Source organism: Haemorhous mexicanus, chromosome 9 (genome assembly GCF_027477595.1).
Source record: "Haemorhous mexicanus isolate bHaeMex1 chromosome 9, bHaeMex1.pri, whole genome shotgun sequence".
NCBI lineage: Eukaryota > Metazoa > Chordata > Aves > Passeriformes > Fringillidae > Haemorhous > Haemorhous mexicanus.
Window position 1 is genome coordinate 27,145,373 of NC_082349.1, and position 17,500 is coordinate 27,162,872.

General features: G+C 38.8%; 1 protein-coding gene across 4 annotated transcripts in view; it reads right to left on the reverse strand.

The window, feature by feature from the left end:
* Positions 1-17,500, reverse strand: part of COP1 (COP1 E3 ubiquitin ligase) — a 124,926-nt gene that overhangs the window by 97,085 nt on the left and 10,341 nt on the right. For 2 of the 4 annotated variants that reach the window (XM_059854606.1, XM_059854605.1), the window contains exons 5-8: positions 15,153-15,272; positions 13,148-13,216; positions 4,146-4,205; positions 2,252-2,328 (exon numbers count right to left, since the gene is read on the reverse strand). In XM_059854606.1, coding sequence (XP_059710589.1) covers positions 2,252-2,328; positions 4,146-4,205; positions 13,148-13,216; positions 15,153-15,272 — 326 coding nt within the window. The remainder of the gene's footprint in view (positions 1-2,251; positions 2,329-4,145; positions 4,206-13,147; positions 13,217-15,152; positions 15,273-17,500) is intronic. The other 2 variants (XM_059854608.1, XM_059854607.1) reach the window with 1 other exon arrangement.

The following is a 17,500-nucleotide window of genomic DNA, read 5'->3' on the forward strand; positions in this document are numbered from 1 at the left end:
TACATCATTTTAATTCACTGATAAACTGAAGAGTCTCTGCAAGTTCAATATCATTTTAACATGGAAGTGAATCCATCCCAAACTATATTTGTATTGCACTCTTAGTGGTTCACGGCATCTCTAAAATGCACTCTGGAGATTAAATATTTCAGTTGGGAGAAAAAAAATCAGCGTATTTCATGTTAGCTGTTCTGCAGCACTCTTGCCAAGGAGAAATGTTGCTGAGATATTCTTCAAAACTTTCACTGATGTTGAAAATAAAATTAGTTTCAAGTGGTAGACCTTCCTGGAATCTAATTTATGGTAATTCACACCAATGCAATTACTTGAATTACATAAAACTGTCAAAATGGGGCAGGGATAGAGGTTACCGGAGTAACTTCTGGGAACAACTGATGCCTGGTCAGATAATTCCTTCACACACTGATTTCTCTTCCACCACTCAAGGCTACTTCTTAACCAAGAAATAGGTAAGGGGTCTTCTAAAGCAGAGAGAAAAAGGCAATCCCACATTCCCTAGAAAACACCTAAATATCCTATTATATCATACCCCTAGCATGCTGTATCAGGAGGAAAACCCCAAAATTCAAGACACACCCAAGATGGTCCCAGACAGGCAGGGAAGAGCCCATGGACTCCACACCCATCATGGCTCCATCCCACTCCCCCTTACCAGCAGACCCCAGGTGAAGCTCATCAATCCACAGATCACTACAATTCTTTTTGATACTATCTTACATCTTCAAATGCAAGAACTGAGATTGATTGACCCCTAGGACATGAAATAAATAGGCATAAAGAAATATTAAGAAACTCTCAGTAGACTGAAACCAGTGTAGCTCTCACTGCAGACCCCCTTCAACTCTTTTACTAAAACTCCTGGGCTTAGAATGTTATTCCAGCCTTCAACAGACAAAAAAAATTCTTTGGGGGCTTCTTTGTTAGCTTAGCTCAAGTAATAGAGATACATTTCTACTCATAAGTAGAATCTCCTGTTGAAAGAGAAAGGTTTCTAGGCCTGAAGGCATCCAACATCTAACAAATTGATGTTGCCCAACCAGAGCTCTGATTTACCCCAAGCATCTGTACCATGGAGTAAAACCAATCTATTTAATAGCCAATAACCAGAAAAGTAGCAGAACCTGATAAGAATCTCATCAGTTTCACAAAACTGCTTCTTGGCAAAACAGCAATACCCCATATCAAGAAACAAATCTGTACCCAAAAAGAATTGAAGAAGCAGCAAAGAACTGAATTAGAAATGCTGCTCCCATCCATTGTGACCATATTCCTGTCCTTTCCCTCAGGGCAGCCAGAACTACATAGAAATATGAGAGATATTGGTCTCTGTGTCCAGAAATAGCATCTTGGTAGGAAATTCCAGCAAGTATTTCTGGGTTCCTCACAACAGCACTATATCTAAATCTCTGTAAGGGAAGAAATCTGATCATTTTTTACTTCTGGGCTATTAGGTTTAGAGCTGCTAACTGCAAAAAAATCTACCAGTACAATTTCATAACAGAAAACGACAGTTTAGAGAACTCTACTTCTAAGAGATAGCAGAGATGATCACTTAATAACATAACCTGGCCCTGCTGAAATTAGAGCAAAAGACATGCCTGTAAAGTAGAGCACTTCAAACTCTGGCACTTACAACTTGGATACAAGAAGCATCTGCATTATTATCATCAAGAAACCAGACTATGCAATATTCCAGCCAAAAATACACAAGAAATTATGATATTAGAAAGGCATTTCATTAAATCAAACCAGACAGCAGATAAACAGAATCAATAGGCTGTACATTTCAAATTCTGATTTGAGCCCATACCTTTAGCTATCCATGCTGATTAGGGAATCCAGAGCACTCCAATATAATACAAAATTAAGACCTTTCATGTGCCAAGCAGAACAGCACAATGCTCAGAAAAGGCAGCACATAAATAATAGTAATATTTTATTCCACAGCAAAGGCTTATGACTCAAGTTTACTAATTCACATGACATTTAAAGCCATCGGTTTTCCATGGCATCTGATTCAGAGCAGATTTCTCATCCAAATGCAGGCTCAGATGGCTTTTTCTTCACTTTGTTCACATAAAGTTTACAGCAATTACAAACACAACAGGAAAATACTGTACAGCACTCAAAAACCAGTTTTGCTTGTGTTTTGGGCACTGCTTGGAAAGCACTAGCATGCAGAGTGCAACATGTACAGCATGAAATCCAAGTTAAGTAGCAAGCTCCATACCTGTGTGAAGGTGAGGGAGCCTCAAACTGTGGCACTGTGCTGTCCTCACTGACTGGGGAGTACAGGCCACTCATCTCCTGAAACAGAAAGCCATGTTACATCAGAGCTGACAAAACATGTATGTCTAATACATGTTCACAGAGCACTGCTGCTTTTCCATGCAGATAACCAACTGTGTCTACATCTACTCAACTCTTACCTGTGAATCTTAACCTATACCTGAGAAAACATTGATTTTCTTCAATTTTTTTTCAGTTTTCAGGGTTTCAAAAATCCTACAGCTGTGGTGCTCTGTGCTTCAAGAGTGGTAGTTTTGGAGCTTATACTCAAAAAAACCCAGCAGATTTGGTTATCATCCAATTGCCTCTAACCCCTTAAACATGGCAGAATAAGCAAGCTGTAACTGCATTTTTGAGATATGTGCAAACTTATCTAACAGCCTTCACAGCTGTAAAGTAAAGCTGGATATGGGTCATGGCAAGAATAGTCACAAGGCAACAGGGCAAAGGTGGTGCCACAGACTTAAAAGAGGATCTGTCAGTCCTCTGTGGGACCACTGCACAAGAGATAAACTTTGCACATAAACTTGCCTTTGTCCCTTGCACACTAAGTCACTGCTGTGTACCCAGTATGAGACTGTCTTTCATCTGTTTGGGAAATGGAAGCTGTGCAGGATGCAGCAGCTCATTAGGTGAGGGGCAAAGTGTTCTCAGGACAATTATTACTTGTGCTTTCAAATTCCCACAAGGTGCCTATTAGTTGGTAGGTAGAGAGAAGGATATTTGTGACAAGAGAGATCCCAGGCTTTAGAGGTCAGAGCCAAGGTCACCATCACAACCCAGGAATATACTCCAGCTGCAGCCCACTGAAATGCCTGATTAAAGAGCACAGAAACAGGTAGCTGCATGCTCTTTGAAAGATCCCACAACCTTTGGGAATAGTTCATCCTAGATCTCAAGACTTATTTTACCAGTTTGAAGAAAGCACACTAAAGTATATTTATTTCACCAAAGCTGAGAAACATTTAGGAAAAGAAGTCTGAAAAAATTCCAAATAGCTATCAGATAAATGGGAATTCTTGTAGTTGTCAGTCATATTTATATTTTGCTAATTCATCAGCCCACATTAATTGCATTAAGAAATCTAAAAGGCTTTTTGGGAGGCAGTTGGGAACACATGCTGACTGCAAGATGAGCAAGCAGTGAGAAGCAGACCTGCAAACTGATTCCCAAGAAGCTTCAAGGGAATGATATTTGGAGTGGTGGCAGTCTGATGTATTCCTCAAACATCAGCTTTCTACTGCAAGATTAAACACTAGAATGATTAGAGGAAAGGACCAAGAGGAACCTAAAGACTCAGTGAAGACAGAAGGATTGCACTGATGGGGTTACAAATTATTGGAGAATAATTCTTAGCAGAAATGTCAAGAGATTCCCATTAGTACAGAATTAAGAGAACTATACCAGGAGGTAGCAGGAATCAGCTTTGACATGCAACAGGAGCTGGTTTTGTTCCAGTCTCTGCATAATAACCTCTTCTGAATCGCCAACACCTCTCCGTTTTAAGACTTAGATGCTGCTAAGGCTTAAACAGTCTGTGCAAACAGCCAGCAACATACAAAAATCTTAAATTCTGATCAATATACCAGCTGCTGATTTATAGCAACTGCTATAAAATACTTACTACCAACACAAAGAAATGATTATATAAGAGCTACCTAACTGCAGCCTGCACACATCAACTAAACGAACAAATTAAAGAAAGAGCATCATCTGTTCATTTTCCCATTACTGACTTAAATGCCATAAATTTAACCCAGCAGCCTCACAGCAAGGCAGACAGCCTGATGAAAATGAAAAATTGCCAGAGTCAGAACAATGTCTGGGCACCTCACCTCTACACGTTTAATATCCTCTTCCAGAACACTTAGCTCCTTCTGGATCTGCTCCAATTGCTGTGGATAAGAGAATGGGAGAAGTCTAAATCAATCTATCTGCACTGCACCACCACCAGGATAAATGACAATCTTTCCAGAGAGGAACCTGAACTGTCTTCACTGGGGTGCCACACAATTCAAAAGTCACCAGGCAGGAAGTTCAAATGTACATATTAACATAAGTGTGCACACAAACCACATTCAAGACAAAGCTGTTACTTTGAAACAATGTGAAACAAGAGCAGGAGGTATTTTAATGTCAATCACAGAGACCCACATTATTCAAAGTAATACTATAATGCTCCTTTAACATGTCTCAGGCAAGGTGTAACTGGTTTGCAAACACTGAGTACAGAATCACAAAGCAGTCTGGGTTAGATGGGACCTTAAAGATTTTCTCATTCCATCCTCTGCCACAGGCAGGGACACCTTCCATTATTCCAGGTTGCTCCAAGCCCTGTCAACCCTGGCCCTGAACACTTCCAGGGATCCAGGGACAGCCACTGTCCCAGCTTCTCTGGGCACCCCATGCCAGGGCCTCCTCACCCTCACAGGGAAGAATTTTTTCCTAATATCTGAACCCACACTCTTCACTTTCAAACCATTCCTATTTGTCCTGTCACAATTTAAAAAAAAAAAAAAAAAACACAATGAAAGACAATGATCATTTCACCCTTCAACTAAATACAAAATGTTTTGCTAAAAGTTATCAAGACTAGTTCTCATCCCAGCTGTTAACCTGTCACTTGCCAATTTAAACTTTGTCATTAAATTTCTGGATTGAAAAAAATCTGTTTTGACCAGAGTAAGATTTGCTCCTGGCACAGAGCAAGCACCACATGGTATCAAGGCATCACTACTTCCAAGGTAGTGTGATACCTACCTTGGATTACACCATAAACTCCAGTCAATTTGAGGACTACACCTCAAAGGGTCAGAAGGAGAGTTCCTCTCTCACCAGCCAACATTTCCTTTCCCTTCTTTGAGCCACATGTAATATCTTCCAGGTTTTTAGTCACTCAGCAAGCTGGCTTCACTCACCTCAAGCAACTGAAGGCACAGACTTGACAACTGTTTTCACCTAAGCAAGGGCATAATCTCCTTACCTGTTTATTCAGCAGATATGTCCCACCCTAACACCCACAGAGCCTAAACCCAGCCTTGTAGGGCCCAAACAAACACACACACACACACACACACACACACAGACACAACCCCACTCTTCTAGGTGAGAGCTCCTGACAAAACTCAGCTACAGTGCAAGTCTGGTTCACTGAGACACATAAATGTAATAAATACAAGGAGAACTGGAAGTCCACCTGACTCTCCTCACCTTCCAGTAAAAATTTACAGACAACCAGCAATGTGACCTCTGACCAGAAGCATTTACTGAATTTACAGCATTTACTGTTAAGTCCACTGAAAGCTTAAGCACAACACATTCTCCAAAGACAAAACAAATCTTTGTAGTTTCAGCTTTACAACAGAATATTAAATTGCCCAAATCCAAAGTTACTAGTTTGGTGAGACATATTACTCCTAGTATAACACATTCCAAAGAATATCTGGTAAGCTACTCCCAAAGACTTATACACTCCAGTGCTCAAGTTTGATCCTTTAAGAGGCAGAAGTTTTTGCTTAAACAAAAAGCACAATTTAAACCTCTCATAGTAAATATCCACTCCAAATATCTGTGTGCTCTGCATTAAATAATCCACCATTTTAATTTTCCTTTTAAACACTAACAAAACCTTTTGTCTCTGAAAACAGAAGAAATGACTGCTGAGTCCACACCTATTTCTAACATGGCTGCTTCTTTGAATGAGATGACATTATAAATGTATCCTAATCTCTGTACTCTGAAGGTTTCAGTTTACGTTTAATTTGAGGCACAGACAGCACAAGTTTAATGGTTTAGAACTAGACCGCCACAGATAATTTACAAATCACTACACCATAACAGATCATTCCATTTTCACTTTTAAAACCTACAGCAAGAATAGCAAGTGGTGCTACAGCTCCAAGATTAGTGGCAAAGTAAAGTGACACTTGCACAGCATGGGTTCTGCCTGAACTCAGCTCTAGAAAATACCATTAGTCCCCCACCTTCATAAATCCCATTTAAAAAGAAGTTACAAAGCCACTCACAAGTTCCAAAATTACAGTGAGGAAATCAGCTATTCTACAATGTACTGGCTCACAGCCAAACTGGACCTCTGAAAAATAAATGACAGTTGTTGCCATCACATATACAGGATACTTTTTATAGGAACAAGAGCTGAGACTTTTTATTGGCCAGCTTTCATTAACTATCGCACACAGCCAAGAGCGTGATATCTGGTACTTTTATTTACCAATTCTTCCTTCTAGTTACAACCAACCATAAACTCACCCAACAGCAGCAACTCCAAGAAGGAGGCAAGAGTGTTTCCTGCTTATTTTAGGAGGAGTCTTCTCATGCCATCAGCATAAAATGAATTCATGTCTACACTGAAACCTTTGGTTTCTTGCTATGTTAGTTGAAGTGTTTTAATCTATCAAAGACCTTAAATCAATCCACATTTATTCCAATTAAACTTTGAAAAATGAGATTACAGATTTATAATTGCCAGTCTGTGAGGAACATTTAAGGAAAGCTAAATGAATTATAGCTCTTGCAGTATATTCAGATTTAGGAGCCCTTAATTTAATTTTCACTGTTGGGCACAGAAAGCAAGCCAAGTCCTGTCCCAGTGACGGGCAGAATCACACCTGTAAGACTTTGGATTAAGTCAGCAAAAGCACTTCCAACAAACACTGAAATGCATGCTTGGAGAGAAGCACATACTATAAACTCTTTTCAGACACAGATGCTTTCCCAGAAATTAAAAGATCAATATGGACAAGGAGAAGGTCCTAAATTCAGTGGTTAATCCTCAATTTCAACTCCAGTGAATGAACTACAATAAGCAGGTGTGTAACATTCTGGTCCCATTTGTCACATATGGGCATATATACAGAAGAAAAGCTACGATTTCAAAACTTTTTTATAATCCTGGAGAAGGGATTTGAGACATTCAAATCAAGAAGCTACCAAGAATTTATACAATGCTAAACACCAGGTCATGGTCATTTTAGTTTTGGCTAACCATCTACTACCAAGCCTATCAGGGTACAGCACTAAGGTTTCATCCTGCAGCTTCCTGTTTTTCCTGGAGCAAGGGCCCCTTGGGAGGCAGCAACTTCCTGCCTTGTGTTTGTACAGCACAGACATCAAGCAGTCCTGACTGGGTCTCCTGGTGCCAGTTCTAAGTGTTTGCAAAAAACTCAAAGCTCAGCAGAGCCTCCCAGTGACACAGACATAGCCTAGAAAAACACACAAGGGAAGGAGCTATAGGAACCTTGACCAACTGTCTTTCCAATTCTAGAAAAAGCACAGAACAGCAAACAAAAAAGGAAAAAGAAAAAAAGGAAAAAACTTTTTCTAGAAAAAGCAAAGAACAGCAGGATTTATTTTCTCCAGAAATACTGCAAAATCAGCAACACTATTCTAATAAGCAGCTTAAACAGAGCATGTGGATTCACACTTTTTGGAAGCTCACAGGCCATTTTATGTACAGTAACACACCTTCCAGGCTCTGATCCAGAGTCCCTGTGGAGTAGATAGATCCATAGATCTATCATAGATCCAGACAAACAGATGAGACTATTACCAGAGGGAACATAATTTTCCCAGGCACAGAGCCATTGCACCAACCAGGATGAGACAAAAATTATCACCTGCCCACCCAAGGAGGATAAAGCAGGTAGTCACTGTAAATAAACCCTTAATTCTGTCCTGCAGCTTCATCCCTCCAACATCAGAATCTTCCTACTTCCTGTTTTTCCACCAAGTACTGCTTTAACAAACCACAGTGCAAACTTCACTATCAACAGCTGAAACTTTTCCAAAGGTACCCAATGAAATTAATTTCTATCTGTAGAACACAATACCTCAATGACAATGCACAATAAGATCAGTTTCTCTCTCTGGAAGTCTTGTCTGTCTCTGGGTTTTCTTCCCTTTATTGTTTTTGATGAAGAGCCTTTTACAACATACAGGGCAACTGTGGCATGAAAGTCATCTTCAGACCTTAGGGAAATTTTAGTCTTATAAATTAATTGCAAATATCACTTACATTGACAAAATACCTCTCTATTACAATGTCTTTGCACAACTAGAAACAGGTGCAAGGATTTTGTTAGTCTAAAAGCAAGAACACCTGAGCCCCCACAAGTTTTATTAGTGAAATATGGCATTCAAGCCTCTCAACCATGGGGACAGTCCATCTATAACACATTTATCTGCTGAGAATATTTCTCCTCTGATCAATACTTCCTCCAAATGATAAATGTTTCCCCACAACTGGGGAAGAGCTAACAGAAAGGTTTAAGAAAATCCAGACTGTTTAACACACAGAATTCCCAAAGGCAGGAGAAGGGAGATGCCAGGCTGATAAAGCATGTTACATACCTTGAATATTCCTCCCCCTCATTTACATCCTACAGTATGGAGGAAATATGCTCTGAAAGCTCAGTGATAGGGTCTGACAGAAAAGCCTCCTGAGGTAAGGACACCTGGGGAAGTGAACAAAGCTGCCTAAACAATTAGACTAATTGCATTAGAGTTTAATGTATCAGTAAAAGGTACTTTCTTTGCAAGACCTCTCCAGTGCAGCAAGGAGAGCCAGCTGCATACACTGATACCACTATGATAATTTTTAGTTTGCTGCTCACACATTCACTGTATCCTTGGGCTTCTGATCACTGCTTCTGGAGCCCACATCTCTCATTCAGTAACTCAGAAATGCAAATAGATTTAAATACCAGGTAAGTGCAGTGGATAGGGACCAGATTACTGTAGCTATAAATTCTCAGCAGTCCTGAAATGTAATCAAGACCACATGACAACAAAAGAGCATGACTGATTCCTGGTTCTGTCACCTCCTCTTGCTTACTCATTAGTTCATCCATGTGTGAACACACAGAACATAAGGCTTGACAGGTGAAGTTATTAACACAGGGTAATGACATCCCTGGAGAATTCATGCTTAGAATTCCCAGCAATTACCCCACAATAACTAATAACTCCTCTTATTTTTAGTATCTAACATTTGAGAGTGCAAAGAACAACGATGATTCTGAAATGCTGAGCAGGCACTCAGTGCCACAAGCCTGAGACACTTCAGGATTATTTTTCTGTCCCAGGATGTTTTATCAGCTAAAAAACCAGCCTTATGCATTAGCAGACATGAAAGAGGCCTGGTTTGTTAGACATGAGAGAGTTGACTTCACATTATTAGAAAGAAAAAATAAAAATGAAGTGACATCTGCCAAGGGAAACATGAATGCACCCAGAGAATAACACCTGTGCAGAACTTGATTTGTGATACTAATCATCAAGCTCAGTATTCTCCTTCAGTAAGCAATGGAGCTGCTTGACAGAAACACCATCAGGTAGCTGAGCTAATAATATTTTAGCATAAATTATCAATATGATATATATGGTGTTGTCTAACTGTTTGGAGACATTCAAATCCTGACCAGACAATTAGCAAGGCCTCTTCCTTCAAGTACTGAACATAAAAGTGGGGAGAATTAAGTGATATAATCAGTTTTCTCACAAAGTGTTCAATATGAAAGAATACACAAACATTCAAAATTAACAAAGTTAAATTTGCAAAAGCATTTATGCAACAAATGCATGAAAGCAAGAATTTTAAAAAGTCACAGGCAGCTGCATTTGGTTCCCCTGGAAAATAGTAATAAACACCCACCACACCAAGATATAATATTTCATTATCAATCTTGACCTTCCAGACTTTTTGGGTCCTTAATATCAACAGAAGAGTACTGTGGATTTAAAAACAAAAAAGCAGAGTGTGCATTCAATTAACTGTGCACACATATGGAAAAGCACTCAGCCATGCTAAGTTTGCCTTAGGGACAGACATCCAACTGCTGTAAGTGATCAATACATTCTTCCCCTCCAAAACTATCTGTTTGTGTGAAAAAGTATTTTAAGCTTTAGCTATTTGTTTTCAATCTCTTTTGAAGACAGACTTTTTTTTTTTTTTTCTCTTACTATTGCCAAGGATTTGGGTTTTTTGCCATATTGCTCCAGGTCAAAAAGAAAACAAAATACATAAACTTCAAAAGAAAAAGGGTTTGCAAGCACCTTTGTGCAAAACACATGCAGTAAATTCTAGCCTGAAAGATCAACACTTTGAAAAGCTATGAAGAGATCAAAACAGGATTCCTAATAGAAACTGCTGCAGGTGCTGAACCTCACATTTATCTTCTAGAGAAATTATGAGAAGGTGGCAAAGAGGCATTTGTCAAAAGACTTGACTGCACAAATATTCTGAAGTACAAGCCTAAAAGATAGTTTTCTTCTAGCTGTAAACCCACTCCAATATGCTCAGAACTCACCATTTCATTAATGCAAGAGAAAAACAATCCATAACTTATGAGTGAAGTAGGGCAAGAAGAGCTACAGGTGGTTAATCATCTACTCTGAACACGGGAAACACCACACAGATACACTAACTCTAAGGCAATACCTGTATTCACTTACAAAAGTACCTTAGCCCCTCTGTAAGAACTTGCAGTATGCAGTAAATGAAACCCCCTTGCAATAAATAGTATTCAAAGAGGCATATTAGGAAGCAAAGTTACCAAAGTTCCATTAAACATTTAAGCAAAAAATTAGAAATAAGAACTCAGGATCATACATAAAAAAAAAAAAATCTTTATTTATTAAGAACTTATCCTTATCTTTACAACTATGGCTTACTGAGTGAAATTGCATTTACTCTGCAGCTATCCAAGCCTGAATTAAGAAAGGAAAAAAGGTCATACTCCTCCCCATAATAAGGCTCCTTGTATGACTCACAATTATGGGCAATACATCATTGTTCCAGGGTCCACACATGTTCCTTGAGCTCAATTCTTTAACAGTCACCTCTCACAGCATCAAAAGAAACCACAGTGAACTTCAGAAGCTCTGATAACCTTTACTGCATTATTAAATGGTCATTTAACCCCCCCTTCTCACCTTCCAAGCCACCCTCTCAGGCTTTCTGCAGTCTGGATACATCACCACTGTCTTACCGCAAAGAGTAACTCCTCTGTGCTTGCCACAAGCTCCACCAGCTACAGGGAGGATCTCATCACTTACCAAAAAGGAAGCACCAATTTACTCCATTTGTAAACTGACTGCCCAAGACAGATTTTGAGATATAAAACTATCCTAAGGACTGGTCTGTATTTTGCATGCATCTACCGACTGATTTTTCTCTTTCTTACTCTTATCAAGTGAGAGCAAAGACTCCTACAAGCCTGACAAGTCCTCATTTCCCTCAAAATAAATGGCAAGGCCAGACACTAAGCTCTAGGGCAAGGACAGAACTGACAGGCCTGCACAGAAGTCTTTGGAGATGTGACAGTCTGCACTTCACACTGGAATATAAAAGGGGGTACAAAATAACATAGAGGAAGTCTTGGCAGAGGGAATACATGAGCAGGGACATAGGGGATCCTAAATAAACTATATGTCACAATTGCCTTCAGGATGTTCTGAAGGCTGTTTTCAGAGATCTGCAGCCAAAATTAAGTTTCTTTAGCCTTAAAAGAAGATGTTATCCTTTAAAAATTATTACTCAAGCCAAAGAGATAGATACAGATGCAGATGAGAAAGGCTTCCCAGGTACTGAAACTCACTGAATCAAGGTTGAAAGAGACCTTCAAGCTGATCTCATCCAACCACCACCTCAGCACCACCCTAACTCCTAAACCATATTCCCCAATCCATATCCAGATGCCTCTTGGACATTTCCAGAGACTGTGACTCCACCAGCTCCCTGGGCAATTTACTCCAAAACCTGACCACTCTTTCAGTGAAAAAAATACTTTCTAGTATCTAATCTGAATCACTCCTGGTGCAACCTGAGGTCATTTCCCCTCATATTTACACCTGAGACATGGCAGAAGAGCCTGAGTTCCCCCCCACTACAACCTCCTGTCAGGTTGTTAGAAAGAGCAATGAAATCCCCACTGAGCCTCCTTTTCTCCAGACTAAACAACCCCAGCTCCCTGAGCTGCTCCTTGTAAGATGTTTTCCAGACCCTTCACCAGCTCTCTTGCCCTTCTTTGGACTTTCCACAACCCTTGTTGGTTTTGGCCATGGATATCTGTTGGTGGACAGACTCCAGACTTGCTTTGGAATCACTCCATAACTGGACCCTCAATCCATTCTGGACAAGGCTTCTTACATGATTTCAAGTTTGACCTTACAGTCACACTGCTGGGTCTTCTGCACTTCACATCTTTTCTCAGAAACCATGGACCACAAGAGCTCGTCCTTCCACTGTTTTCATGATCTTTTTTCTAGGTTTCTGGGCTATTTGTGGTATCCGGGTTTATGCACTGAATAACCTTATAAAGGAAGAGTCCCAAACCATGTGTATCTGATTATAGAACTCTCTCATATTCCTTGAGACACTCATTTTAGGACAAATAAGGAAGAAGCACAGAATATTAGTTCTTTTATGTCACCACATTAGTCATGCTATTTGATAAACTAAAGGAAAAAACTTGGTAGTGAAAATAATTTCAATCCTTCTCAGTCTCTGATTTTTTTCTGTGTTGGGAAAACAATCTTCTTTCAAGAAACTGATGTTCATTTACACCAAGGAGTCTCTGTACTCCCACATGCTTCACCAGCTTGAGATGAGAAGGCAAATGATTAAAAATTGAAGCTGTCATACATAAAAAGATTAATTTTCCTTCAAACCCATGTGTCCACTGTCTGAAATTTCCCCCAACACGCCTTGAGTTATTCTTTGCAGAAATAATGCCAGGCTGACACATCACTTCTACAGAAATGCACTGGGAGAAAGCAGCAGACAGCACCTCACCAGCTGAAACACAAAGCAAGTTACCTCTCGTTTGTTTCTCCTGGCAACTTTAAGGAATTCCATCAGGATCTGCAATTGGGCAGCATGGGACTCCTGTAACACAGCAAATAAAGAAGCGTAACTCTTCCATGTACATCAAGAAAAACAAATAGTCACTTTACACACAGAAATCCACACAGCACAGAAACTACTTTCATTTAGAGGTTTCCAAGAGGAAAATAGCTTAAGGAGGTTTTTAAAATGGTAGTTTTACTTTATCTCACAGGTCTTAAAAGTTCTGTTTGGTTCACAACAAGTTTTTATGTGAAGGCAACATTCCTTACCAATAATTTGAAATATTTCTTTTTTCTTTGGCTACTGCACCTATAATAGATTTTGGAATACAGGTTCCTCACAGACTCTCCTATCCTGGAAGATCCTTAGCATCCACTTCATGATCAACATACTAAAGGATGAAGTATTTATATAAAAAAAACTACTTCCCCCAAAATTTACATTTATGCTTATGTAGAAGTTACTGTTGAAGATTTCTCCAGAGTGAAAGACAACAATAAAGTCACTTATTAAACTAAACCATCCCTTCTAATATTTTTCATAACAGGTTTTTTACCTCAGCCATCAGCATAGTATTTTCACCCAAGAGGAAAAAAAATTCAGACCTATATAACAGCATTAATATAGCCCTAATCATATCATAGCATTCCAAGTTATTTTCACAACTTATCAAAACATTTATTATTAAAGGATTGTGAACATACACTCAAAAAGGATCAAGACATAGGAGCACATAAAATCCAGGAAAGGAAGAGGGGACAGGGAAAGTAAAGACACTGAATGCAAAAATACTACTTTTCTACAGTTATTTTTTTTTACTCCCCATGATCTGACAATAATAAGTGTGAAGTAAGTAAAGCTAGACAAGAAAAATGCTTTAAAATTATTCTTTAAATGTCAGGTGTGATTTCACTTTTTAGACTTAGCATCCTTGGAAGATATTCATACTCAGAAATACTTATACACTCAGTCATATGCCTTCTTTGCTTCAGATCTGTCACAAATCATACAAAAAGGTTTACAGAGGAAAAAAGTTTTATTCTCTTTTTCCCCACCAAAACTTCACTGAACCACAAGAAACATATTTACAAGTCCCCATGCAGTAAGGCAACATAACAGTTCTTCTGATAGTCAAGCATATTTTGGGGTTACTTTCTTTCCATCAGAACCACAAGTTGTAAATATTGATTCCTTAAGAGTGAATAAGTCAAGATATTCCCAATACAATTTTTCCTCACCTGTTTCAAAGCACTGTCAAAATCTACCCTCCTACTCTAAGTTCACTGGGTCAAATTCTGTAATAATCCAGTCTAATTTTAAGGTCTGGTTCTCATAACTTGAAAATGATCACTTGAAATGAACAGCATGGAATGGCCAATTACACAGAGAATTAACCCAAATCAACTACATTTCATTTAAATCATAGGAACAGCTTGCTTCATATTGGCTAAATCTTCAAACCAGCCTCATAAAGACATCTGAACTTTTCTTTCAAGCATTAAATATTGAAAAAGCCTTCAGGAAAGGTGGTCATTCAGATTCTAAGGTTCCAGCAGAAACTAAAGGGTGTGATCCTTTTCACATGCTCACTGTGTTTACTCTTTAATCTATATTCTGGACTTCTTCATCCTTATTACTAAGAATGATCTGACATTTACTTGTGCAACAGACAATTAGCAAACTTCTTCACGTGCTTGTCTGTGTCCTGTGAGTCATTTTCTCTTATTCCTTTTCTGTTTTCCCTGCTTGTTTATAAAACCCTGCCAGCAACAAAATTATAAGCATGTTAAGGGCATCACAGTTGAAGTGTTACTTCACTACAAAGGTCAGCAAAACTCTCATCTTTAAAACATCAAAACACAAGAGAAAATACTGAGCAATTAATTCACCAACAGAATCTTGCTTGCAGGAAAAGGTATCAAAAGAAAAAAAAAATTCTAAATAAACAGTGTTCATTTAAAGAAAAACTTCTTACTGCTTCCAACTGCTTCTTCTTTTGCACCAGCAGCTCCAGCATCAGGTTGACATTGGCTAAGTCAAGATTGTCTTGATCAGTTCCCAACAAATCTTGAATTATCTGCCACCTGTGGCCATTCTAAAAAGAGAACAAGAGATGTGGAAGAGATGGTGAGTCCAAGCCATCCAGGGCTGCATAAGCCATCCAACAACAGCTATTAAAAGCAACACAGCAATAGTTCAAATAGTTCATCTCTGTAAAACTCCAACCCAGTTTTCATGCACCCAGATTCTCGATTCTGCCATAAGTGCAGGATATGGCTCCTCTGACCTACTGTGGAACTTCTTATCTTATTTGGAATATATTTATGCTTCATGAAAGCATATTTGCTGCTGCTGCTGGGAAAAGACTATTTCACAGCAACAATTTTATCTGATTTGTGCCCCAGATTCTGAGAACATGTTTCTTTGGAGAGAAAAAAACCCCCTTCACATTTATCCAAGCTTATTTGGATTACATCTGAAATACCGTAATGCACCAATACCTTTTAATTTTTTTTAAGATCAAGTAATAGGTAAAACCCTCATGCTAAACTCAAATCAAAGAGGGTAGTATCAGATTATTTTTTTCTACTGTCACCTCTCACATTACTCTTCCTAAGTGTCAGGGAAATGTAAAAGCTGGGTAGAAGATTGAGCTAATCAGGTTGATCTCATTTAAACTGCTTGGAGCTGTGGGGGACTCCTCAGAGAACCAAAATATTACTATACAGCCCATTCTTCCCTGAAGGCTCTTTTCTCTTCTTCTTATCAATTAAAAAAAGGTATCTTTAAGCACAGGAGAACAAGAATAATAGGTTAATGCCAGCACAGCTTTACATCAAAAAGCTTCAGGAACCAACAGGAACAGCTGAGATGTTCTAAGAAACAAAGTTGGATTAAAAAATCCTGTCCTAAAAAAGCTATGACACTAAATCAATTTATTTAAATTGGCAAAAACTAGAAATACCATCCAGTCTAAATCAGATATTTTCTCAAGGGTTGTAGCCTTTTTTTATTAAGTACATTAAGAAAAATAAAATATATAAACATCCATATAGAATTCAGAACTTTTCATACAGTGCTCAGTAGAACCTATGGAAACCACTCGGGCCAAAAACTCAATTTCAACATGGAGTAACTAGGAAAAAACCCCATGATTTTTAAGCAAGTGAACAGGATTTGAGACACATTTTAATAGACTAATGCACTAGTTAATTGTACAACTGCTAAACTACTCAAATGTTCAAACATGCCTTAACATGGTTTCTTAATGAGACCATGACTATTGCATTTGCTGCAATGTGTCTTGGATGACTTCCCTTAATACCAAAAGTAATACAAGGCACATTAAAGAAGGGGCACAGGAGCAACATTACTCTTTTTTAGATGTGTGTATTTTTATTTGCTGTCAAAAGGTAGGCACACCACTGTTTTGGGCATGAAGTCATGGTAGATTGTCCACTTATTGACAGGTATCAAAAACAGGTGCATCTACAAGCACAGCTTTTAAAGGGTAAAACCAATTCCCAAGAAGCTACTGCATATGCCTTCAGGTCAGCTGTGTGCACTTCAAACCATATCTGGTTTATGCATATTTTATATTAAACATGGTATATGCATATTTTATAATGAATATAAAAACTTACTGTGAGTAAACCAATGAATCTTTAAAGAATGCTCTTTTCAAACAGACAGCATCAGCTTCTGCAACACAGCCCTTAAATTAATACCATTTTAATAGAAGCTTTTAAAAACAGGTGCTCCATGGTTTTTAATATTATTTTGCAATCTTATTTATGAATTACAAAATACAAGGATGTCAGACATAGCAGGTCAAACATGCAAGTTTTTTTGCTCATGTCATATCTTCTTTTTGATCTTAATGCACAAGAACATCCACAGGTGCTGTAGAGAGCTCCTGATGAACTGAGGACACAGATCCTGCCCTGACTCTGTGACATGAAGCAAGTCTAGAAGATATGCAGGCAGTTTTATGTGGCATCTGAACCAGAACACCAGACTCCAAACGTATCTTTCTCCCTCTTGTGGTTGGTATCAGCATTCCTCCAGTTTCCTGATAGAACACAGCTTCTCACATGTGATCAGACAAGCCCGTGGCACTTCTAATCATTCACTGCTCTCATTGTAGCTGTAATTTCCAACACTCAACGAAAATTATTACCTTTAAACAAGTGTACTTCCATGGGCAGTTTCCCAGGTTATATGCAATACATCAAAGGACACTTGCCTATGCTAACACAGCTTCTCTCTGCACATATTGCTGGAGGAAGAACAGCAGTTAACAAGGTAGAAGGGATCTACTGC